This window comes from Taudactylus pleione, unplaced genomic scaffold (assembly GCF_031769625.1).
Source record: "Taudactylus pleione unplaced genomic scaffold, aTauple2 ptg000610l, whole genome shotgun sequence".
Classification (NCBI taxonomy): Eukaryota; Metazoa; Chordata; class Amphibia; order Anura; family Myobatrachidae; genus Taudactylus; species Taudactylus pleione.
In genome coordinates this window covers 313,218-339,887 of record NW_028285012.1, presented here as the reverse complement: position 1 = coordinate 339,887, position 26,670 = coordinate 313,218, and the positions used below count along the sequence as shown (strand labels likewise).

Genomic DNA, 26,670 nt, shown 5'->3' with positions numbered 1-26,670 from the left:
ATTTTTATCATTGCAAATTTTTTTTGTAATGAGAGTGACACTTTCTGCAAATCTTTATTTACATGAAGCTTTTTTTCTTTAAGTGATCGTGTATATTATAAATTTGTTTATAATATCTAAAAAAAGAAAAAAAAAATTAAGAATGGAGTTTCTTTTGAATAAAAAATTTGTTTACTATCGGTGATGAGTAACAGAACATAATTTACCATTTGAGTCAGGACCCAATGTTTCTGTCTTTTGTACACAAAACTGCATTCTTTTTCAAAGTTCACTCTATATTTTACAGAATCTGTACACTGAATAAGCAACACACCCATGACCGCCACACCGTGGTGTCAGCCATATTGGTTCTGTCCATAGTTTGGCTACCTCATATACAGTGATGCTTAAACTAGCATCTCTTGAGACAATACAAAGTAAAACACATCTCTATTTTTATTCTGCCTATATATAACTACATGAGAATAACTTCAAGAATTTAGGATTTTGCTTTTCCCTATTTTCAGCTTGTTGCAGCCTTTAGAGTTCTCTTATACTATACTAAGCTTTGGATTTCAAAATAAACCGTTAGAATTGCCACTGTAACAAGACATTGTTTAAATTGATTCAAACTTTTTGTTTTGGAACCCACAAATACATGGCAAAGGGATTTAAAATCAGACCCACCCACTCCACATACACAGATTTTAAAAAAATAAAAATATATATATTTATTAGATATATAATATACTTTTTTTTGTTCGTCATTTTTGGATGAAGAGGACTAGATTTTCATTTCAAGCTGTAAATATATGTGTCGTACAGTTTTAGACTTAATGCTGTTCAGGTTTGTTAAAAATTAAACCAGTAAACATGAATCCAACAAACGAAGCAGCCATGTTCTATTTAGTTGCATGCATACATTTGCATGCTTACGACGTGCGCAGCCCAACAACCGTGAATCTATTTGAGGTTTTCAAAATTAAACGAACAAAGGATCACGTGGGCCCAAAACAGAATGATTGATACAATCCTGCCTGCTATTGGCCATTATTTACCAACTCTTAAGTGGCAGGTTGTATTTATGCTAATTTATCTGCTTCAGGGAACATTGCTGATAGCAGAACAAAGTGAATAAAAGTAGTTTGCTTTGCAAATGAATGCAAATGGTACAGCCTTTCGGGAAGCCCTTTAACAGGGGCAGTGCTCTTTGATTATGAGTGAAGCTGCCATTTGGATATGGTGAAAAGAGCACGCTTGAACCATTGATTAGGGGAGACAGTGAAAGAAGTCAGGAAGGGCGCTGTTAAGCTTGCAGTGCAGCAGGCGGATGTCAGCGTAGTTAGAGCACAGTGGGAGAATGACAGGGAGGATTAGTGTCAGGGAAAAGCTTTGCTGTAGCTTTGGAGATAGTCCCTGGGGTCACGCACCTCTGACTGTTGTTCTGTGCTGATGGCTCCGTAATGAAAGTGCTTGATGCATGCCTGTTCATTATAGGAAAAGGTGATTATATGTAAAGGTTATGCTTTTTAATATTTTGGGTGGTTTTGTTTTTGTTTTCACGTTCTCTAGATCGCAAGTGTTTGATGGCACAATAAAGTCGCAATGAACATTAAAAAAAAAACTCCCTGCATAAATATTTACATAATATTACATAATCTCAAAGCCTAAGTGTATTGGTTACTGCTGTCAGTTATAATGTGAGCTATGTGTTCTTTTAGTTTTCAAGGTGTTGTTTTTAGATTATTATATGTTAACGTAGTTTTGTAGAGGTTGGTGTTAAATAATCCTCACAGCGTTTGTTATTGTTTTCATTATTTTTTTATGCAGCTCTATTACTGTTTTTCCTGCATTAAGAGATCACGTTCTTTGATACTCCTCGAAGTAGTAAACTATAAATTGTTTCTCACCCAGGCACCTGAATGGAACGAGGAGGAACTCAGCCTGCTGACGAGGAGTATGGTTAAGTTCCCAGGAGGCACCCCTAGTCGATGGGAGAAGATTGCAAACGAATTGGGTCGATCAGTGGCAGATGTGAGTTCACTCATTGTGCGGCAAGTGACAAACCAGGCAGTGTAAAAGACAGCCTGAGAATAGGGCCTGACATTGTCTATTCAGAGCGACCACAATCCTTTTTAGGTTCTAGAAGTGAACCATTAACTAAGTAAGCAAGAAGCAGATGTGTGCACGTCCCCTGCTCTACAATTAACAGCTGTAACTGATCAGCTGTACAGGGGATTTTGGTGCTTAGAGGTTTAGGCTACTGTAACCTGATCACAGAAAAACAGTGCCACTTACATCTGCTGTAACATGGAATTGGCAGTGTCTCTCTATTCACAAAGTTATTTTTATCACAAGCTTTAAAAAGTCTATCTCTGTGTGTATGTGTGTGTTCGTCATTGTTCTAAAGCATCATGTTATCTAGTTTTGTTTTTAAGCAAAATGAATTAGATTTTTAAGGGCTAAAATGCCCTTAATGCCGTCCGGTTTTCTGGTTAGCCAGTTCATGCCGTATACTTAATACAGTATAACCGTTACCAGATTTGTATAGTTTGGTCACGTCACAGATCTCGTTTTATAATTTATTTTTGTTATGAAAAAATTACTTTTATAGCTATGTTTTGTTGCTGCCCCTGTTTTTCATCGGACAACGAGGTTAATCAGAATCATCTTGTTCTCCTGTATCCTGTATGTCGTTATTACAACCTACGAATAATAGTGTAAAGAAGGTTAGTTTTGCTAATCATTATGTATCCACTGCGCACCTTTTTGTAATTTTTTTTTTATATATATATATATATATATATATATATAATATATATCTATATATACAGTCAGGTCCATAAATATTGGGACATTGACATAATTTTCAGATTTTGACCTCTATTCACCACCACAATGGTTTTGAAATGAAACAAACAAGATGTGCTTTAACTGCACACTTTCAGATTTAATTTGAGGGTAATTACATCCAAATCGGGTGAACGGTGTAGGAATTACAACAGTTTCAATATGTGCCTCCCACTTTTTAAGGGACCAAAAGTAATGGGACTATCAACTCAAAAGCTATTTCATGGACAGGTGTGGGCTATTCCCTCGTTATTTCATTATCAATTAAGCAGGTAAAAGGTCTGGAGTTGACTCTAGGTGTGACATTTGCATTTGGAATCAGTTGCTGTCGACTTTCAATATGAGATCCAAAGAGCTGTCACTATCAGTGAAGCAAGCCATCATTAGGCTGAAAAATCAAAACAAACCCATCAGAGAGATAGCAAAAACATTAGGTGTGGCCAAATCAACTGTTTGGAACATTCTTAAAAAGAAAGAACGCACCGGAGAACTCAGCAATACCAAAAGACCCGGAAGACCACGGAAAACAACTGTGGTGGATGACAAAAGAATAATTTCCATGGTGAAGAAAAACCTCTTCACAACAGTTGGCCAAATCAAGAACACTCTCCAGGAGGTAGATGCATATGTGTCAAAGTCAACAATCAAGAGAAGACTTCACAAGTGTGAATATAGAGTCACAAGATGCAAACCATTGGTGAGCCACAAAAACAGGAAGACCTGATTAGAGTTTGCCAAACAACATCTAAAAAAGCCATTACAGTTCTGGAACAACATCCTATGGACAGATGAGACAAAGATCAACTTGTATCAGAGTGATGGGAAGAGAAGATAAGTAAAGGAACTGCTCATGATCCAAAACATACCACCTCACCAGTGAAGCATGGTGGTGGTAGTGTCATGGCGTGGGCATGTATGGCTGCCAATGGAACTGGTTCCCTTGTATTTATTGATAATGTGACTGCAGACAAAAGCAGCAGAATGAATTCTGAAGTGTTTCGGGCAATATTATATGCTCATATTCAGTCAAATGCTTCAGAACTCATTGGACGGCGCTTCACAGTGCAGATGGACAATGACCCGAAGCATACTGCAAAAGCAACCAAAGAGTTTTTAAGGCTAAAAAGTGGAATGTTATGCAATGGCCAAGTCAATCCCCTGACCTGAATCCGATTGAGCATGCATTTCACTTGATGAAGACAAAACTGAAGGGAAAATGCCCCAAGAACAAGCAGGAACTGAAGACATTTGCAGTAGAGGCCTGGCAGAGCATCACCAGGGATGAAACCCAGCGTCTGGTGATGTCTATGCGTTCCAGACTTCAGGCTGTAATTGCCTGTACAGGATTGCCAACAAAGTATTAAAAAGTGAAAGTTAGATTTAGGATTGTTTAATTTGTCCCATTACTTTTGGCCCCTTAAAAATTGGGAGGCACATATAGAAACCGTTGTAATTCCTACACCGTTCACCTGATTTGGATGTAATTACCCTCAAATTAAATCTGAAAGTCTGCAGTTAAAGCACATCTTGTTTGTCTTATTTCAAAGCCATTGTGGTGGTGAATAGAGGCCAAAATATGAAAATTCTGTCAATGTCCCAATATTTATGCACCTGACTGTATATAACACTCTGTTGCCGTCCAAAAGAAATCAAGTCCCAATGATTTAGTAGCGATGGCAGCACTCTGGGAATAAAAAGCTCAATAAAAACAATGTGCTGTCTGACTGACGTTTCAATATATCTTTACATTTTCTATGGCATCTGGTTGTTCTCCTGTATGCCGTCACAGCCTGTAAATAATAGTGTAGAGAAGGTTAGCTTTGCTAATCATTAAGTATCTACTTCACACCCTATTATATTTCTAATGTACCTTCTTTAATCTTAAAAAAAAAAATATATATATATATATATATATATATATATAATATATATATATATATATATATGAGAACAATGTGTTCAAGTCAGAGCGCCTTAGAGTGCTATATGGTGCATAATAAATAAATAAAGTGCAATAAAAATAGGCAGTGATCACTTAGAAAATATAATATATATATATATATATATATATATATATATATATATATATATATATATATATATATACAGATTCAGTGATGAAAACCACTATCTAGAGTCTAATAATTAGATCTAGACCATGAATACAATAAAAAGCATATTTAGTAGTGACAACAGACATAATAACATGAATAAAAAAACATAAGCATAATGGATGACAATGTTAAGAATAGATAAAGTGCATATGAATAAATAAGAGTCTTGTCTTATTTCATGTATTGAGGAGGGTATAGTCAGGTAGGGTACAGGCTCCCAAAGCGTTTCGTCAACAATGGACTTCTAGGGGATAAGACTCTCATCCCCTTATTTATTCATATGCACTTTATCTATTTTTAACATTGTCATCCATTATGCTTATGTTTTTTTTTTATGTTTTTATGTCTGTTGTCACTATTAAATATGCTTTTTATTGTATTCATGGTCTAGATCCAGTTATTAGACTCTAGATAGTGGTTTTCATCACTGAATCTGTGTATATATATATATATATATATATATATATATATATTAATATATATATATATTAATATATATATTTTCTAAGTGATCACTGCCTATTTTTATTGCACTGTATTTATTTATTATGCACCATATAGCACTCTAAGGCGCTCTGACTTGAACACATTGTTCTCATATTGTTTTTAAGTCGCTAAACACGACTTGCACTGATCAGGTTGAGCAGACACCTCGTTGTTGTGAGGGGGAGGCTATAAGACATTTGCATACCTTCTCTAATTAAATATCTCTGGTACACCACATATCACTGGCGCTCTAGAAACCTCACAGACACACATACATATATATATATAGTAAAAAAAAAAAAACGGGTGCGCACCATAGTGAGTAAGAAGGATTTACATTTAATAGCAGCACACATACAAACTTAGATCTAGGTTAAAATAAGTCAGCATCAACTATGCTTGCCAAGTGGGGATACAGTGTCCACAGGATTGCAGCAGCAGCAAAATGGCGGAGTCTAACAGCAGTGTGCAGTCTGTTTGAAAAACCTGCCTCCTCACTCCAGTCCCCAGCAGCAGGTCTCACTTCCTGTTCAGATCAGGGCTCTGTGGGGGCCATATCATCACTTCCAGGACTCCTTGTTGTTCTTTATGCTGAAGATAGTTCTTAATTACATTGGCTGTATGTTTGGGGTCGTTGTTCTGCTGCAGAATAAATTTGGAGCCAATCAGACGCCTCCCTGATGATATTGCATGATGGATAAGTAACTGCCTGTATTTCTCAGCATTGAGGACACCAGTAATCCTGACCAAATACCCCAACTCCATTTGCTGAAATGCAGCACCAAACTTGCAAGGATCCTCCACCATGCTTCACTGTTGCCTGCAGACACTCATTATTGTACCGCTCTGCAGCCCTTTGGCGAACAAACTGCCTCCTGATACAGCCAAATATTTAAAATTTTTACTCATCAGTCCAGAGCACCTGCAGCCATTTTTCTGCACCCCAGTTCTTACTTTTTTTTTGCATAGTTGAGTCGCTTGGCCTTATTTCCACGTCAAAGGTATGGCTTTTTGGCCGCAATTCTTCTGTGAAGACCGCATCTGGCCAGACTTCTCTGAACAGTAGGTAGGTGTACTTGGGTCCCACTGGTTTCTGCCAGTTCTGACCTGAAGGCACTGCTGGACATCTTCCGATTTTGAAGGGAAGTAAGAATGATGTGTCTTTCATTTGATGCAGTAACTTTCCTTGGCCAACCACTGTGTCTATGGTCCTCAACATTGCCCGTTTCTTCTTCAAAAGAGCTTGAACAGCACATCTTGAAGCCTCAGTCTGCTTTGAAAGCTTTGCCTGGGAGTGACCTTGCTGATGCAGTAAAACTACCTTGTGCCTTGTTGCTGTGCTCAATCTTGCCATGGTGTATGACCTGTGACATGACACTGTCTTCCACAACCTCACCTTTGCAGCAGAGTTTAGGCCTCCATACATCTGCAACGGATCATCGCGATATAGTGATGGGATCGGAAGCGCCGGTCGGAAATGCTGACCGGCGGCCATCGATGTTCTACGATCCGTCGCAGGATCGGTGAAATGCTACATGTTAAATTTCACCGATCTGCCAATCACAATAATTTTTTGATCGTGTTCGGTGTGTCTGTGAAATCCAACAAGTTGGATTTCAGCGATCCTCCGATGCCGGGTTGCAGGATCACTACATCGCGACGATCCATCGCAGATGTTTGGTGGCCTTATGGCTGTTCCTCACTCAGTTTTAAGCCTACTGTACAGCTGTTTCTGTTAATGACTGTGTTTCAATCTACATATGAAAATTATAATCATTATCACCTGTTTATGATTGGTTAATCATACACCTGACTATAATCCTACAAAATCCCTGACTTTGTGCAAGTGTACCTAGGAGAATTGATGCTGTTTTGAAGGCAAATGATGGTCACTCCAAATATTGATTTGATTTAGATTTCTCTTCTGTTCATTCACTTTGCATTTTATAAGTTTGATCAAAATAAACTATAAACACTATTTTTGATACCATTCTCACTTTGCAGCATTTTTTCCACACCTGCCTAAAACTTTTGCACAGTACTAATATATATATATATATATATATATATATATATTACACACACACACTGGAAGTGCCATATTCACATTGTGAATATGTGGATAATTTTACGTCACTGCAATCAGTCCGTATTGGTGACTGGTACACATTCCATTTGGAGATGATTAGTATTTTCCACAATTCCTCTAAATCCTTCTCTGAAACCCGGGATACTGCACTGGGAACTTGCCATACACTGTCCTAAATGTCTGACATCCACAGGGAGTCACCGAAGTACCCCTCATATCGTTCCCACCGCCTAAGTGTCAAAGGCCTACACCCAGTGTTCCTTACATATTCCCTCCCCATTTCTGATTTTTCCCTCTCAAGATTGAAAATGTATCCTGAACTATTGGTCCCTGAGTTTATTTACACAATTCTTTATATCGCCATTGTTAAACATTTCATTGATTATTAAGCTTTTACTGTACATGTCTTTTGCAACAAAATGTTGACATTTATTTATAAAGTGCCATCTTTTTAGAAAGCGCTGTAAAATGAATATTTGTCATTGCTATCAGTCTCTGTCCCATTGGAGCTTACAATCTTGTAAGGGGTCAATCCAATTAGGTGCAAATTGCGAGTTGCTATTTTCTCTTTGACTTCACATAGCGAATTCATTTTGCAATCCAATTAGCAACTCACACTGAATCAGTCAGACTGAATTCTCATCTTTCCATTCGCACCTTCCTGAGGATGAGAGTTTGAACGGAAAATCTTTATTTTAAGGTTTAAATTTTGGGACACTGTGCCGAACCCCTTGGACACCCCCCCAATTGGAAATTTTCCAATTTGCTTAATTAGTCCAATAATTACATGTAATTTTTTTTGGGTGGGGGGGGTAAAGAAAAATTTTCCTCAAATTACCCCAAAAGCAACCTTTTTGTTAGTTTAGGCACCCCAAATTTAATTGCAATAATTTTTTTATTGAAAATAATTTTTCTTTTTTTTTCTTCAAGGTACCCTCAAAGTACCCTTCTTTTTTTTTGCACTTTTTTGTTTCATTCATTAAAGATTAAACGAAAGTTTGATTTTTATCATTTTCCTGCTTTTAAAAATAAATAAATACAAACAGCCATTTGACACCATTTAAAAACTTGCAGTACCTTCCTAATGCACGCAAACAGCCTTCTATACGGTCCTGCTAACGAAATTATCCATTTTGGGGGGTCCAGGATGGTCTTCCCACTTTTTCATGCACTCCTCAAAGAAGACTGCGAGTTTCAAGAATGATAAACTCGCTACTCACAATTCGCACCTAATTGGATTGACCCCTAAATTCCCTAATAAACACACATACATATACTGTCGTTTTATTTTAGTCAGGGACCAATTAACCTACCGGTATGTTTTTGGAGTGTGGGAGGAATTCAGAGCACCCTGCGAGAACTAACGTAAACTCAGGGAGAGAATACAAACTCCACACAGATAAGGTCAGACATAAATATGTCCAAGACCCTTTCTTTTTTTATATTTGGGATATTCGTTGAATAAATTAAAAGACAATTCACGCCAGCTTATGAATTTAATTGTCCTGTCGGCAGGAAAAGGGTTAATAGGGTTTGTTTCCTTGATTATGAAGAGAAACCAGATTGCATTTGCTATGATCATAGTTCCGGCTTGGTTACCTGTAGCCAGAGTCTATATTATCCGACTCGCATCTATTCCCTGACCCATTTTCCTAATCTCCATGTGTAGCCCCAGGCTTAGAACTCACTCCCGTCCTCTAAGAACAATCCATCCAGTTTTCCCCTTAATATCTATTTACATACACTCAAAGCTAAATGTCTTAAAGACTTTGCCCATGAGTACATGTTACGGTTATCATAAACTGTTTAGTCCTATATGATTTACAACTTGTCTATCATTCCCTGCAGATCTGGGAGGAAATACTGCTGGGTATATAAACATGAGACCTTTATACAGTATGTATTATTAAAGTGATTTGTTTATGAAGCAAGCCCTCTATATACTAGGAGCTTGAGAGGTCACTAGACACTCTAGTCCCACACAAAATGGCTGCCTCCTGTGTGTAGGCAATGGGGGAATGCTTTTTTTTTTTTCTGAGAACATGTAACTATCTTGCCTTTAAGCTTTATTTCTAAAGGCACAAATGTTATCTTTGAGTTGTTATTACAGTGACATTGATGGAAGGAACAATATGTGCATCATTATATGATCTTACAGTGGCCACACACACTCTCTCAGCACGGTTAATGTTTACAATGTTAATTTATAGCTTTCACCAGATGATTTTTGTAACCACAAAGGCCACTTAAATTGTAAAAATAACAGGAAACACCAACTGTCTGGCATGCAAAACAGGCCATAATGTGATTATTAGCTGCAGGTTTTTTAAATTAAAGGCCCCAAATTCTCGGATTTCATACTTGTGAAGCAGCGTGCCTCTCTAGCCCGAGAGGATGTAAACCGATTCCACCTCTCTCTGTGGTTACTAATCTCCTGCATTCAGCTTGTGATAGCAGACTGATAGGGGATTTGCCTGCTGCCTGGAAAATGGCTCAGGTAGGCAGGAAAACAACAGACAGGTGGATAGATTTAAGGCGACTCTCTTAATTACCGCTCTACCTTCCCATGTGAGCAGGAGTGCTCAGCTAGATAAGTTGTCCCTCCTGTCTCCAAAGAGAAATAGTAGAAGTTAATTTACGGAAAACGAAACCTCTCTGCGTCTGGACCATTCAAATGCCAAAAACGTGACATTTGCCTCAGGTACCGCCGAGAAGCTCTTTTCTACAGCAGTATAACGTCATTGTGGTTTTTTTTTTAATTCCGATTTCCTTACAGCTTGTTTTTAAACCATAGCTTTGTCTTGTGTTACAGTAACACATTCTAGGCTTCCATGATGTACAGACTATTGTGTTGTGTTGCTCAGTGATTTGGCGATGAACATGGCTTTGTAGGTAGGTCTGCCATTTGTTATAGATGGGTAGGGAGTGGATGGTGCTAAGATGTATCTGGATGTTTTATATCTGTGGGCTGCGTGCCACTGTAGCACTGATTGCAGAAAGCACTCTATAGGGCATGCACAATGTATTCCACATCTGATCTAGGCCACAAGTGGCGCTATGTAGATTAGTGTGTTGTACTTGTAAGTAACTCATAGCACCCAATCAGATGTTTGCTCTATTGAGCTAAGATAATACCCATTAAGACCTGATTGGTCACAATAGGTTTACATAACTCTTGTAGGCATACTATGATTTTGTGAAACCATGTTTCACCTATATATGAAAGCACTAAACTGTCATTTCTGCTTCTCTTATCAGCAACAAAGCTGTTTTTTGCTATTTATTATCTTTGTCTGATTTATATTTTCAATAAACTTATTCCATCTGCCCATCTGCGACTGTGTTCTGTCATGGAATGTATTCTAAATTCGGATATAGTATTTACAGAGGGGGAGATTTATCAAACATTCTATATAAATGATAGCTAGAATCTGGTTGCTATTGACAAGACCTCCAGTTTTCCTTTTTAGAAGACTTGATAAATCTCCCCCTAAAAATTTCTCACCATATTCCTGGTGATTTTTCTTTAATGGAATCATATGGTAGTGCCCTAGGCATCCGTGCAATGCCAGCTGGCAAATCTGCCCCTGCGTTTGTCATTCTGATGTAGACACAGCTCCATGTGGTTGGTATAAAATTTCTAATATCTGGGACTTTTATATAGCAGTGGCTTATAGGATGCCGGTGCATTCTTTTTAGGAGAAAATTGATGGGAAATAAAATGAAAACAAATTTATATTTACCTTCAATGGATCATTCATTACATCTGCTGGTGGTCCCAGCTTGCCGAAATCGTCCTACACTTCACACGTTTGTAGGCAAATCATTGTTTCTAGTTTATTACTATGTGCCCACATGACAGCACTCTATAGCTAAAATACATACTTGTTGGGAAGCAAGCACTATATACATACATAGTAGTCAGGAGAAAACCCTTTATATACCGGTGATGTTAGCTGTGATCACATGACACCACTATATATGTACATACTAGTCAGGAGGCAGGCCTTTATACACCGGTGGTGATAGCTGTGATCACATGACACCACTATATATGTACATACTAGTCAGGAGGCAGGCCTTTATACACCGGTGGTGATAGCTGTGATCACATGACACCACTATATATGTACATACTAGTCAGGAGGCAGGCCTTTATACACCGGTGATGTTAGCTGTGATCACATGACACCACTATATATGTACATACTAGTCAGGAGGCAGGCCTTTATACACCGGTGATGTTAGCTGTGATCACATGACACCACTATATATGTACATACTAGTCAGGAGGCAGGCCTTTATACACCGGTGGTGATAGCTGTGATCACATGACACCACTATATATGTACATACTAGTCAGGAGGCAGGCCTTTATACACCGGGGGTGATAGCTGTGATCACATGACACCACTATATATGTACATACTAGTCAGGAGGCAGGCCTTTATACACCGGTGATGTTAGCTGTGATCACATGACACCACTATATATGTACATACTAGTCAGGAGGCAGGCCTTTATACACCGGTGATGTTAGCTGTGATCACATGACACCACTATATATGTACATACTAGTCAGGAGGCAGGCCTTTATACACTGGTACACTTTGCCTCTGTTGTGTGTATATATTCCTAAAGTGCCGTCTGGGTCTTTTTTTTTTTTTTTTTTTTTTCTTCTCCCCTCATGAATACTGTGGTGATACTGGCCCCATAGAGTGTTAGCTTAAGGGTACACATTTTATAAAGATAAATTATTGTGTATGTTAAAATAGGCCATTTCCCACGCACAATATTTAACCATGTCTGTATTTTAATTCTTTGATTTCTTTTTTTCTTTTGTGTTTATTTCTCTTTCACAGGTAACAACAAAAGCAAAACAGGCAAAGGATTTTGTGTCCCATGCTTCAGGTGTGTGTTTTTACTTTTTTATATGGACAGAACTATAATTTGCTGAGAATATGATTAAACCAATATAAAGAAAAAGGTAAAAAGGAATTAGTCATTAGCATAAACTAAACTGATGGATAGTGCCCACATTAACTGTATTATAAACAGATTTTATTTATTAACAGTTTCTTGTATAGCGCAGCATATTCCGTTGCGCTTTACAATTGGAAACAAATAGAACAAACGTGGGTAATAACAGACAGATATATAGGTAGGAAGGCCCTGCTCGCAATCTTACAATCTATAGTATTGTAAATGTAATATTTACGCGTCACTCTGCCGAGTCTTTTACAACCTTCCCTCTAATTTCGTGATTTGTTTTGTAGATAAAGTTACCCAGTAGATTGACCACTTAGTTAAAGACTCTATTTGGGCACCTCTAGGGAAATGTTAGCTGTGGTTTATTCTATTGGACACTCCCAGCTCCTTTTATATACATGACGCTTACAGTAAATGTCTACAGTACAAATATAAGGTGAATTGTCTCTCATTAAGTCGGGCAATGAGAGAGGATTTGGAATGGGATCCGGTACTTCCGTGTGACCGTGTCCATTACCCCCATTAGGCACATTATCCCACTGCACCCTGGCTGCACCATTATGTGCTCTGTGCTGGTGATTCACTTTGTGTGTTTTTCGTCAGGCCGCCTCCTTCTCTCTGTCTGTCTGCTAATACTCCTCATTTTATAACTGATCCCAATTGCACTATAAAAATAAATGGTAATAATAATAATGAAGTCCGTGTGAAAGTAGCAATGCTTGCTGTTATGTGATACAAGACACATCTTACGGTTGTATTTTGTGCGTTAAGGTGCAGAGCCGCACGCACTTGGCGCTTTATCCAATTTAACCGATTCCTAATCGATCCTATAAGGGTATTTTTGGTGCAGTCTGCTATAAGGCCAGATTATGGCTACTGTTCTGACGCATTTTACTCTTGTCCCATTCCGCATCTGATGAGATCCTGGATGTTACAGATGTTGTCATTTAGATTTATTGGCCTTTGAAGTTGGTTTGTATAGGCACCTTCAGAATTATGAAATAAAAAAAGTTCCGTCAAGGCGCTACTGTGTGGTCAATTGATGACTTCCAACCATCAAAGTGACTGAAATTTCTTCCCATATAGTTGTCTCAGTACCACTCGGAAAAAAGGAAAATTCTGTAGCATAAAACCTTTTACAACTATAGGATATTCTACAGAAAATAACAGATGTGTCCGTACCAGAAATAGAGGTCTACTATATAGAGTAGACATATCCACTTTTATTAGGAGAGGATACCATCCTGCAAGACATCTATAATGGTGGATGTTCTTCAGTAGACGGTGCAATTCCGTAATATATGTAAGAGGAGATAAAACTCTTGATAGTATAATACTGTTTTATTAATATAGACAATAAGCTTTTAAAACCATGCAATAACAGATGGAGGCTTACCAGATGACATAGTCTACATATAACAGAGGTAGACAAAAAGGTAGAGAAAAGTGAGAACCAGGCGCCTTGAGGAAGATACCCTGGTATCGAAACTCATTAGCGAGGGAAGGACACAAGAACTTTTGGAGCTCACCTGGGTTTGGGGATGTGGATCTCCCGGGACGCCTGGTTATGTGACACATCTGTTATTTTCTGTAGAATATCCTATAGTTGTAAAATGTTTTATGCTAAAGGTTTTATGTAAAAGGTTTTATTTTCCTGAGAGAACTATATGGGAAGAAATTTCATTCACTTCGATGGTTGGAAGTCATCAATTGACACAGTAGCGCCTTGACGGACCTGGTGGTGAACTTTTTTTCTTTCATTATTTACAGGTGGTTTTTGGGTGATACCACTTCATATCACCTAGTTTGTTTTGAGCAGCTTTATAGGCGCACTGACATTTTTCAATATATATATATATATATATATATATATATATATATATATATCTCACCTTGAGAATTACTTCACACCATAGCTAAGAAGCGCAGGATTCGAGATGTATAATAATTGGCCGTTTGGGTCATCGGATTTGTGCCGCCTTGGCAATTTTGCACCGTTTCCTGACAACTTGCACACCAGTTACAACTTTTTAAAAATTAATCTACTCTACAGTATTAAGACTTTCAGCCCAATATTTTAAGTGTACAGTGAAGTGTAGGCTCAATTGCTAGTTCGCTTGTCTGCCTTCTGTTAGGTGACTGCACCCTGACAACACCCATATGGACATGGATGCAGAAGATTTATTTAACCCTTCATGACAGAATATGACTTTGACCTTCCATTTTGTAATAGATCTGTTTGACTTTCTGAAGATGCTGACTTATAATGTCTAATAGTAAATACCTGGTAATATTTGCCTTTATAAATGAACACTTATCACCCCCTATAACTCTGTGACCTGTCGGTACCCTCCAACGACTAAACTCCCTCCAAATAAAAATGACGATGGCCTCGCATATAATAATGTGATCTCATTGTTACGGCTCGTCATAATAGATTCCACCCATCATGTACGTTTATAAAACTCAGCTGTTGTTCTGTAGATGTTACAGAATATTGTGATTCCTTCCAGGTACAGTCAGATTCTCTGACTTAAAGTGTACTGCGAAGACGAGTGTGACTTTACCCGACAGTATAATCACTCAGCGGGAGGAAGATGAGCCTGATGATCAGGAACGGGACATATCAGCTTGTCAGAGCGAGGTTCCCGTGGCAGCAGCACGAGCCCGCAAGAGGAAGACGACAAAAGCGATGGACACAGCCCCGTCAATAAAAGAAGAGGCAGAGGACAAGTTCAGAGGCAGGCGGCAAAGAGACTTTGATACAGAGCAGGAGGCGGAAATTCTTGGGGACGGCGAGGATGAGAGCAGGAAAAAGGAGCGTAGTCGCATTTTAGAAGAACTATGGACTCAAAACCAGCAGAAGCTCCTGGAACTGGCGCTGCAGCAGTATCCAAAGGGAACAGCGGAACGCTGGGATAAAATAGCCAAATGTGTGCCTGGGAAATCTAAGGTGACTAGAACGTATATATTACTGGACTGTTATGTTCCAACACTATTTCATAAATGAAACCTCAGTATCCCTTTCCCCCATATGATTGTTGTGTTTAGCATATGTAGCAGATATTGGCCATAATGTGGTATTTTCTTACCTTTTTAATTAAAAAAAAAAAAAAAACTTTTTGTTATGGCAAATATCTAAATGAAGACTTAGACGTTAATAACCTAACACCAGTATTCACACAATTAAGGTGTCGCCAGGTCTGCAAGCGTTCTGCTAATAGTAAGTGGTAGTAGTAGTAGAATTAAAGGTGTTTCTCATTGGTATATCCACAAAGCGTGCTAGTATATACGCCACCCATGGGCCCCTGGAACCAGCGGGGCGCACAACATACGCTCTGCACCCATATAAGTATACTTACCTCTCCGGAGTCCTGCGTCGGCTGGCGCTCCAGAGCAGCAGAAATCACAGGGAAAATGGAGTGGCGGACGTTTTCCCGGTGATTTCAGCATGCGCAGTAGAGAAGACACCTGGAACATGTGCGTAGTACACTCTGGAACAAAGGCCAAGTCTGCCGCGCACGGAGCTGGCACACAGACCCTCTGCGCTCTCACCCCTGGAGCTTCCCCATGCAACATACCCATTAGGCAGGATGGGTAATAAATGACGTATGCAAATGGAACAGTATCTTATGCCTTCATCTATTTGATAATAATGCTTCTTGCTTTGTTGATAAATATCTATTAGGACAAATGTTTCAGGTTGACACCTTACAACATCAGGCTTTGTTTATAATCTGCTTTCTCTACCCATGTGCTGGAAACATGGCTCAGCTCTTATGTCACATTTGCTGAGAAGACGACTGAAATTTGTTTAATACAGTAGTGGAAATGTGTATGTGGTTCGGTAACCACCTAGTAATGTGACATTCCTTTTACAGGACAGTACCCTCAGATTTTATTACTCAGAGGCCACATTCAACTTAAAACAAACCTTTGGTAGCCAACAAGAGACCACCATGAAAGGCAATGCAGCAAGAAAGCAGACTCTTTTTATCTGGCGTACAATTGTGTACTGCTATTTACCTCTACTTTTGATTAAGGCTTCAACAGTGCACTCCAAACGAGGGCTGTCCTTTTTCCCCGGCATGCATATATGCTTTGTGTGTGGAGTTTTGTTAGATTGACGTACTGCTCTCTAATGCTGCCCTGTGTTTATTTCTGGTGGACTTCTCTTTAATAACTGTGGCCATGGTTACCAGCATGCACATGGTACTCTAATGGCAGACAGAGGAGGTTAAAGGCCATACCACACAAGCTTCTGCATCTGCTGGATCATTAAGGAGTGTGCAACTGCCCAAATTATAGACTACTTTTAAGAAGCAAATGAAAGCCGCAGCCACATCATTTGATAATTACAGTAGTGGCCTTTTATAGAAAATAAAATGTTGAAAAATATATATGGGCCTATTAAAGTGGAGTCTGAATATAGCACAATGAAGCCTCTGTATAATCAGATATCATCCACTCCTTTAGCAGCACAGACTGTCGTAAGTATTTAAAATGACCTTGTTTGCTGGAGATCTAAATTCCTAGATCACCTGGGTGTTAATCATGCAGTATTCCTCCTTTTGTATCACTGCCTATTTATTATACGGTTAGGGTATAATAAGCTCTGTAACTACAGTTATTATCAGAGTGTCAGTCTCTTGTGTAGACAGTCCCACAGGGTCCTTTGTCTATAGAACATCAGACCGCTTCCATACAACATAATCACAGCCACTCACTTGTTGTATAGTCTTTAGATGTAGTTGTGATAGCACTTTGTACAGGTGAAAACCACATGCTTTAATTTACGGTTGAAAATTCTATGCCAGTAGTATTGTAATTCGCTTTTTTCTAAATGGATTGTTAGATTTCTTTATCTTGTTTTACTTTTAACTGCTATTTATTATTGTTACTTGTCTTTTCTGCTCTATTTTATTCACCCTGAACTGTGTTCTTGTGTCACTTTATGCTCCCAGCAATGTTATTAATAGACTGGATCGGTTACACAGCAGCACTTAGTCATTTACACCCCTTTCAGACATACCGAGAATCCCGGGCATTTGGCCTGCCTCAGCCAAATTCCCAGGTTGCCACGTATGTCTGAGAGGTACCTACCCGAGAACACGTTCCCGGGTGGCCGACCCTTCAATCGACCAGGGAATTTCCCGGGTAGACACTGTAGTGTGAAAGGGGGGTCTCGACCAAATACCTGGGAATTTGCACTGGAGAAATTCCCGGGTCTGAGCAGGAAATTTCCCGGGTTGTATGACTGAAAGGGGTATTACTATTTTTTTTCCATGCATATATAGTTGTATGTACCATAAATGGACACAGGAATCCGAATCATGGTCTTCAACACGTCTCTCAGTATACAGCGCTCTTTAACCTCCTTCCACCTAGCAGAAACATTATTCGCCTGAGACTAATCACTGAAACTAGTCTGTAATACGTACTAGTCATGCTGCTATTTACAGGATGGAGCACGGAATACTGACTTGTGTCCTCTCCTGTGGGCAATATTCCTTTCTGCTGACATACATGGACATGGCAGCTGCTGAGTGCTGTTAGTCCTTACACTGGCCACGCATATTTCAATCCGGTCCTTCTGCATAGACAACCAGGCTTGTGAGCATTATGTAAAACGGGGCTGACTGTATTGCACAGATAGCACAAATTGGGCTGAACAACTGTATCAATGTAATTGTATCTATACCGATTTGTGGCCAACTGTTGATCACAATTGCCCACCAGTCAGTACCTACCGGTCTTTCTATTTTACCTGGTCAAATGTTTGCAGCCACGTGCAACAATGAAATTGGTCATCCAAATCTCACTATAATCTGTAGAGTTGGCTTTCTGTCCTCTTACACCAACCACACAGCAGCAGATGCTATGACCTTCTAATGAACCTCTTACTTATTCCAGCAATGACCATTCTCTGTCAGCACTGCATCATTTTTCTGAGTCCTGTTTTCCATTTCTTTGATCCCAACAGCCCCAGACTCATTGTGAGAACTAAACAGGTGACGGCCCCAGTTACAAGTGCTTATTAACATTCACGGAAACTGGAGGCTTCAAGAGGATACGCCTCCAATTGCAGGAGAATTAGCTGTATCCACAGTACAGTAAAGTACATGGCTCTAGATAAAAGGAACAAATTAGTTGCAAACAGATGCGGCTAAATAAATGCTTCCGATATCACATTGGAGGGAAAAGCGATACAGCCTAACCAGTCTCCAGCCTGACCACCTATTAACCATGTCACTGCCAAGAGGCGCAAATGTCTTATATGCTAGATTAAAATATACAGCGGTATACCATGGTCTTTACCTATTGCATAATTAATATTATCTAGTCCTCACTAAGTCTTAAAATGTAATTGATCTAAGCTCATCTCATAACACAAAAGAATTTACTTTGTCATTATGTATTACACTAAAACTAATCTAAAAAAAAGTGTTTCTATGCAAAAGTAAGTGTTCCCCAAGATTTTGTACCTTGAAAAATTATCTTTAGCTTCAATAACTTGAAATGATGATTTTCCTGTATCATATTATTAGGTGATTACATTGTATTTTGTGCAATTTTGATCCATTCTTCCTTACACCACTACTTTAGTTGATAGGGCATTGGTTCATGCCTGACACTTGTAGGTATCCACCACAGTGTTTAAATAGATTTGAGGTCTGGGCTTTGACTTGATCATTCAAAAACGTTGGTTCTTTTCTTTTTTAGCCATTCAGTTGTCGATATATGCTGATTGTCCTCTTTTGTGTGATACATATCCGGTCAGACGGGCCTCACATGTTCCTCTAGTCTAGAATACTCTGGTAGTTCCTGTTGGGCTCAGTAATTGTGAGGAATCCAGGTCATGTAGCTGCAAAACAGTCCCAAATCACTCCCTCCACAATCTTGTTTGCGCGATGCACTGTTTGGGTGGTAGGAGGGGCTTGTTGTACGTGATGCACTGTTTGGATGGTAGGAGGGGCTTGTGCGCGATGCACCGTTTGGGTGGTGGGAGGGCTTGTTGTACATGATACACTGTTTGGATGGTAGGAGGGGCTTGTGCGTGATGCACTGTTTGGATGGTAGGAGGGGCTTGTGCGTGATGCACTGTTTGGATGGTAGGAGGGGCTTGTGCGTGATGCACTGTTTGAATGGTAGGAGGGGCTTGTTGTGCGTGATGCACTGTTTGGATGGTAGGAGGGGCTTGTGCGTGATGCACTGTTTGGGTGGTGTGAGGGGCCTGTTGTGTGTGATGCACTGTTTGGGTGGTAGGAGGGGCTTGTGCATGATGTATTGTTTGGGTGGTAGGAGGGGCTCGTGCGTGATGCACTGTTTGGGTGTTGGGAGGGGCTTGTTGTGCGTGATGCACTGTTTGGGTGGTGGAGGGGCTTGTACGTGATGCACTATTTGGGTGGTGGGAGGAGCTTGTTGTGTGTGATGCACTGTTTGGGTGGTGGGAGGGGCTTGATGTACGTGTTGCACTGTTTGGGTGGTGGGAGGGGCTTGTACGTGATGCACTGTGGGTGGTGGGAGGGGCTTGTTCGTGTTGCACTGTTTGGGCAGTGGGAGGAGCTTGTTGTGCGTGATGCACTGTTTGGGTGGTGGGAGGAGCTTGTGCGTGGTGCACTATTTGGGTGGTGGGAGGAGCTTGGTGTGCGTGATGCACTGGGTGGTGGGAGGAGCTTGTTGTGCGTGTTGCACTGGGTGGTGGGAGGAGCTTGTGTGTGATGCACTGTTTGGGTGGTGGGAGGAGCTTGTCGTGCGTGATGCACTGTTTGGGTGGTGGGAGGGGCTTGTCGTGCGTGATGCACTGTTTGGGTGGTGGGAGGGGCTTGTCGTGCGTGATGTACTGTTTGGGTGCTATGAGGGGCTTGTTATGCGTGGGACACTGGGTGGTATGAGGCACTTTGTCACACATGATACACTTTTAGTTTTCGACAATCATGATGCTGTGTAGACAATTCCTTCCCTTCCATGAAGGCCGTGCTTGGTCAGTCTTTTACTGATGGTACAAGCATGAACTGGAACATTCACCCTGTTGGCTGAGGCCTGTAGATCTCTGTAATGTAGCATTTGGTTTTGTGAGATCTCTGTCATCATACAGACGAATGATTGGCTTAATCTGCTGGGATCCCCCCATACTAGAATGATTAGCAGCTATCTTCAGTGTCTTCCATCTGTAATTAATCGTTAATACTTTCAAATAGCTTTAAATGGCCTTATAACCCTCCCAGACTGGTGAGCAGTGACAATTGTTTCTTTGTCATGGCTGATAACTTTTTTTTTTCATCTTCTTTCCTGAAAATGCGTCTAAGTTGCAATGTGCTGTGACCTGGACGCACCAGCAGACTGTGCTGATTAATGTCGAATGTGACACTTGTATAGCTGTGTGCGACTGAGCCTCTGAATCTGTATACCAAGTGCTACAATGTTGTGGCTGCGGCTCTTTTCATTCCAAGTTCCCTTGTGCTTCATATACAGACCCAGGTGCACCCAGATATACAAGTGTCACATATCACATTAATCAGCGCAGTCTGCTGGTGCCACTTAGACACATTTTCGGCAAAAAAAGATACCTGAGCTAGCAGAGTAGCACAGGACCTGTCGGCTCACTCACGCCAGGCAAGTCGCGCTGCGTGGCGTATTGAGGCTAGATGTATGAGGACACATCTGTATATAGAAACAGTAAGGGTGTATTTACTTTTCAGCACATAGCTTAATTTATTTTGAATAAATAATTAAGAAGTAATCTCTGTTATGTTTTTTTATGTCAGAGGATATTAAATGTATTCAGTTTTTAGGACTTGGTGAGGACTAGATGATTGTTAATTATGTCCTGATACATTATGACACAGTTTTGAAATAGGTTGTACTGTTTTTCTCACATAGACTCTATGTACAGATGTGTCTTCGTTCATTTTACTTCTTTGCGCATTAAACGCCCTTATGGTCGCGCCATGCTGTGGCATTACTCGGTAGCGCTGAGCGTCATTTCATGCAACTTTTTACTGTCAAATATGTCCTATTCGCAAAGTGATGTGAATAGGATGCACAAGCATCTTCTGCTGATTAAAATGATATGCGGCATGCCTGTATTCTGTGTGTGACTGCGGCTGTACCTGCATGCGAAATGCTACATTACACTGACTGTGATACTATAACGTAGCATTTCGCATGCAGATACAGCTGCTGTCACACACACAATATAGGCATGCTGTACATAAACTTAATCAGCAGAAACTGCTTGAGCGTCCTAAATATTTAAGCATTTGATGGTAAATAGTTGCACGAAAAGACGATCGGTGCTACTGAGTCAAACGGCGCTCACATGTTATGTTTATGGAGACTTGTAGCGCACGGAGGTAAGATGTATGTGGACACATCTGTATTCTTGTAACTTTTGCCTTATTGCGTAGACTTCAACACGTTTTGGATAATGTTTAGATTAACATTAATGCTGTTTTGTTTCCTCCTCCCCCCCCCTCTGCAGGAAGACTGTATATGTAGATATAAGATGCTGGTGGAGCTGGTGCAAAAGAGGAAGCAGACCAAGAGCTGAGAATGGGCAGCAGTGACGGTGGAAGCGTGGGCAGTAATGTGAACCTCAGTATTCTCTTCAACAGTCATGTGCCTTAGAATTACATACATGTATTAAAACTGCCATCATCATGTGCTTAATAATTAAAGAAAAATATTTTTATACCATAAATGGGTTCTTTTTTTCTTATGAACTCTGTTCTGGTCTCTCATAAAAGCAGATTTTGTATTAAAAAAAATAAATGCTAGTTTTACTACTATAGCTAGGCACACCCTATACATGGGCCAATAATCACCCTATACATGGGCCAATAATCACCCTATACATGGGCCAATAATCACCCTATACATGGGCCAATAATCACCCTATACATGGGCCAATAATCACCCTATACATGGGCCAATAATCAGCCTATACATGGGCCAATAATCAGCCTATACATGGGCCAATAATCAGCCTATACATGGGCCAATAATCAGCCTGTACATGGGCCAATAATCACCCTGTACATGGGCCAATAATCATCCTGTACATGGGCCAATAATCATCCTGTACATGGGCCAATAATCATCCTGTACATGGGCCAATAATCACCCTGTACATGGGCCAATAATCACCCTGTACATGGGCCAATAATCACCCTGTACATGGGCCAATAATCATCCTATACATGGGCCAATAATCACCCTATACATGGGCCAATAATCGCGAGAGAGATCGGCCTGATTTACTGTATAGTGTGGGGCATGAGCGTTTTTGCCAAACGCAGATGAAACGGCCCAAATAATGGGCATTAACGCTCCGTTTCGATTATCTAATCGCTCAGACAGAAGATATCGCCCAAAACCTCACGATATTGTGCAGTGTGTGGACGTTTTCGATAACCTGCCCATATATCCTACGACTTTTCCAGATGACCTTCTCTTCCTTGTGGGTGGATTTATACAAATTATCCATCCATGAACCAGGAAATCGTCAGATTAGTCAATAAAATTGTATAGTATGTACCACGGATATCAGAACCTTCCTCTGGCACTTAAGGGGGGCATCCACTACACGATTTTAGCAGGCGATTGAACGATAACGACGTCGTTATCGTTCAATCGTTTATAAATCGTGCAGTGGTTGGTTGTTAACGATCAACGATGCGCGCTCCCACTGGTCATTTGATCCTGTCGTCAGTCGACTGAACATGCAGGTCAATTTCACTTGCTCTATTTGCAAATCGTTCAGACTGAAAGAGAAAATTTCAAGGGAAAAAATCAAGGGAAAATCGTTAAGAGATTGGACAGGGAGTAGATCGTCTAGTGGATGTGCCCCTTTAGTTCCATTTGTCGGGGCAACCATAATCATCCCATAGTGTGTCCCTAGCTTAGCTCAGATATTGTGCCGAGGGCCACGTTTCTGTGGAATCTGTCACATACAATGAATTTGCATGAAAGGCCATTGGCCATTAGTGAGGACAGCAAGTAAGAAAGAAAAGTGCATTTTAAGTATTTCAGGAATAAATGGCTAATGTTCACGTGAGGACATTTGTTTCCTTTCAGTGGTCGCTTCAGTGACCAATTCCCACCGTGTTCCTGTTGCTCAGACATTGCTGTATGCACGCTAACTCACAGGCATTGTGGATTCCCTTCACTATTTAAGAGAAAATGATTATTTATGGCAGGGGTTTTCAACTGCAGTCCTCCAGTACCCCCCAACAGGTCATGTTTTCAGTATTTGTGTCTGTGGAAACAAGTAAGAAAATTACTGTACAAAAAAAAAAAAATTAAATCACCTGGGGATGATTAAGGAAATCCTGAAAACATGACCTATTCGTAATCGGAAACCCCTGATTTACCGTGGTCTGTCAGTTGTGAGTACACGCATAAAAGCTGCCATTTATGTTTATGAATATTAAAGTAACGGACCACACCTGCGCCACCCATAAGGGAAGATTTACAATGACCATTTCTGTATTCCACATAAAATTCCCATCAGCTGGTGTATGTTATTATGTCACGGCCTTATAACCGTAGGTGTTCTGTCTGTGCTTTGACTCTGGAAAACGCACAGGATGGCCCCTTACCAGTCTACAGGTTTTGGCTACACATTCCTCCATCACTCCAGATTGTGCACTGAGCTCTTCATTAGCCCTACCCCATGGAAGAAGCGGCAGGTATTGTGTATACACTGGAATGGCATGTTGGCTTACAAGTGTTTCCAGGTGTAAATAGAGCCGATCATATAGAAATGAATTACATACTCCATAGATTAGCAGATATACATTACTGGTGTGGTTTCTTTCACATTTCTAGATTGTTGTCCCAGTAACTGACCCGGCCTCATTCTCTTATGCACATAGCAAGAATAAGTCCAATGTATTTTGAAACCATTGCAAAAATTAGGGATGAGAGCTAAAACAAGGTGCGCCGATATACAGGAAATAACCCCTTGAATAAACAGAGCAGCTCACGCATGCCTTCTGATGAAACCGGGAATACTGCAAGCCCAGAGCAACGCATCAAGGGGTCTCCCTAACTGGACACTGTTACTTTGTTCATTCTCCCTCCACCTGCAAGCCCACTAACGCTTAGGGAGAGTCAGCAGATAGAACGTTCCCTTTACATCTTTGCTGGAAAGGACACAAACACTAACGGGGCATCCAGCCTGTTCAGCCAGACGGAGATTGTTTAGCCGCTATGCAGGTTGTCAGCGGCATCTGTTGCCTCACCAAGAATCAGCCACGCCAGTGTGGTGGGCCTGGTCCCCGCTTGTCACGTATCCCGGTGCACTACCAGATACTAGCCTGACGCTATCTACACATTGTGAGTACTGGCTGCGTATATACAGGTGATTACGATACTCCAGTCATTTACAGTGTCTTCAAAAAGTATTCACCCCCCTTTGCATTTTTCACGTTTTGTTGCCTCACAACCTGGAATTAAAATGGATTGTTTGAATGTGTGCATCATTTCTTTCACAGAACATGCCTACAACTGTGAAGTTGTGTTTTTTTTTTATATAGTGAATCAAACAACATTTAGGACAACATAACAGAAAACTTCAGCATGCATAACTATTCACCCCCCTAAAGTCAGTACTTTGTAGAGCCACCTTTTGCGGCAATTACAGCTTCAAGTCGCTGTATATAAGTCTCTGAGCTTGCCACATCTTGCCCCTGGGATTCTTGCCCATTCCTCAAGGCAAAACTGCTCCAGCTCCTTCATGTAGGATGGTTTCCGCTTGTGAACAGCAAACTTCAAGTCTGACCACAGATTCTCAATTGGATTGAGATCTGGGATTTGACTAGGCCATTCCAACACATTTAAATGTTTCCCCTTAAGCAGTGTGCTTCGGGTCATTGTCCTGCTGGAAGGTGAACCTCCGTCCCAGTCTCAAATCATAGGCAGACTGAAACAGGTTTTGCTCAAGAATATCCCTGTATTTAGCACCATCCATCTTTCCCTCGACTCAAATCACTTTCCCAGTCCCTGCTGCTGAAAAACATCCCAACAGCATGACGCTGCCACCACCATGTTTCACTGTGGGGATGGTGTTCTTGGGGTGATAGGATGTGTTGGGTTTGTGCCAGACATAGCATTTTCCTTGGTGGCCGAAAAGTTAAATTTTAGTCTCATCTGACCAGAGCACCTTCCTCCATACATTTGGGGAGTCGCCCACATGCCTTTTGGTAAACTCAAATCGTGCCTTCTTATTTTTATCACTAATTAATGCTTTTTTCTGGCCACTCTTCCATAAAGCCCAGCTCTATGGAATGTACGGCCTATTGTGGTCACATGCACAGATAGACCAGTCTCTGCTGTGGAACTCTGCAGCTCCTTCAGGGTTACCTTTGGTCTCTGTTCTGCCTCTCTGATTAATGCCCTCCTTGCCCGGTGTGTGAGTTTTGGTGGGCGGCCCTCTCTTGGCAGGTTTGTTGTGGTACCATGTTCTTTCCATTTGATGATGATGGATTTGATGGTGCTCTGGGGGATCATCAAAGATTTGGATATTTTTTTATAACCCAATCCAGAATTGTACTTCTCAACAACTTTGTACCTGACTTGTTTGGAGAGCTCCTTGGTCTTCATGGTGTGATGCCTCTTTCTTAGTGGTGTTGCAGCCTCTGGGGCCTTCCAGAAAAGGTGTGTTTATACTGACAGATAATGTGACACTTCGATTTCAAACAGGTGGACTTCATTTCACTAATTATGTGACTTATGAAGGTAATTGGTTGCACCAGAACTTTTGAGGGGCTTCATAGCAAAGGGGGTGATTACATATGCACATGCCAATTTTCAGAATTTTATTTATAAAGATTCTTTTTTTATATATATATTTTTCTCATTTCACGTCACCAAATTAGACTATTTTGTACAGATCCATCACATAAAATTCAGATTAAAAAAATAAATTAATTACAGGTTGTAATGTAACAAAAAAGGTAAAAAGCCAAGGGGTGTGAACATTTTTGTAAGGCACTTTAGATATTCCTTTTGGCATTACTGCTTTCATAACTACCTTGCTGACATTATACTATAATAGTGGATGTATGCAGAGTCTTTTGTGGACATTACCATTAACCGGATCCTGGAGTGGTCCAACGATACTACATCTCCACTCCCTACCTGCTCATCCACATTACA

The 26,670-nt window shown here is 40.4% G+C and overlaps 1 protein-coding gene across 2 annotated transcripts in view; it reads left to right on the top strand.

Moving 5' to 3' along the window:
* Positions 1-22,201, top strand: part of DNAJC1 (DnaJ heat shock protein family (Hsp40) member C1) — a 157,570-nt gene extending 135,369 nt beyond the window's left edge. The window contains exons 9-12 of one of the 2 annotated variants that reach the window (XM_088454240.1): positions 1,894-2,013; positions 12,381-12,429; positions 15,027-15,460; positions 21,992-22,201. In XM_088454240.1, coding sequence (XP_088310366.1) covers positions 1,894-2,013; positions 12,381-12,429; positions 15,027-15,460; positions 21,992-22,060 — 672 coding nt within the window. In that variant the 3' untranslated portion in view covers positions 22,061-22,201. Of the gene's footprint in view, positions 1-1,893; positions 2,014-12,380; positions 12,430-15,020; positions 15,461-21,991 lie in introns of both variants that reach the window. The other variant, XM_088454238.1, reaches the window with a different exon arrangement.
* Positions 22,202-26,670: the final 4,469 nt, after the last annotated feature.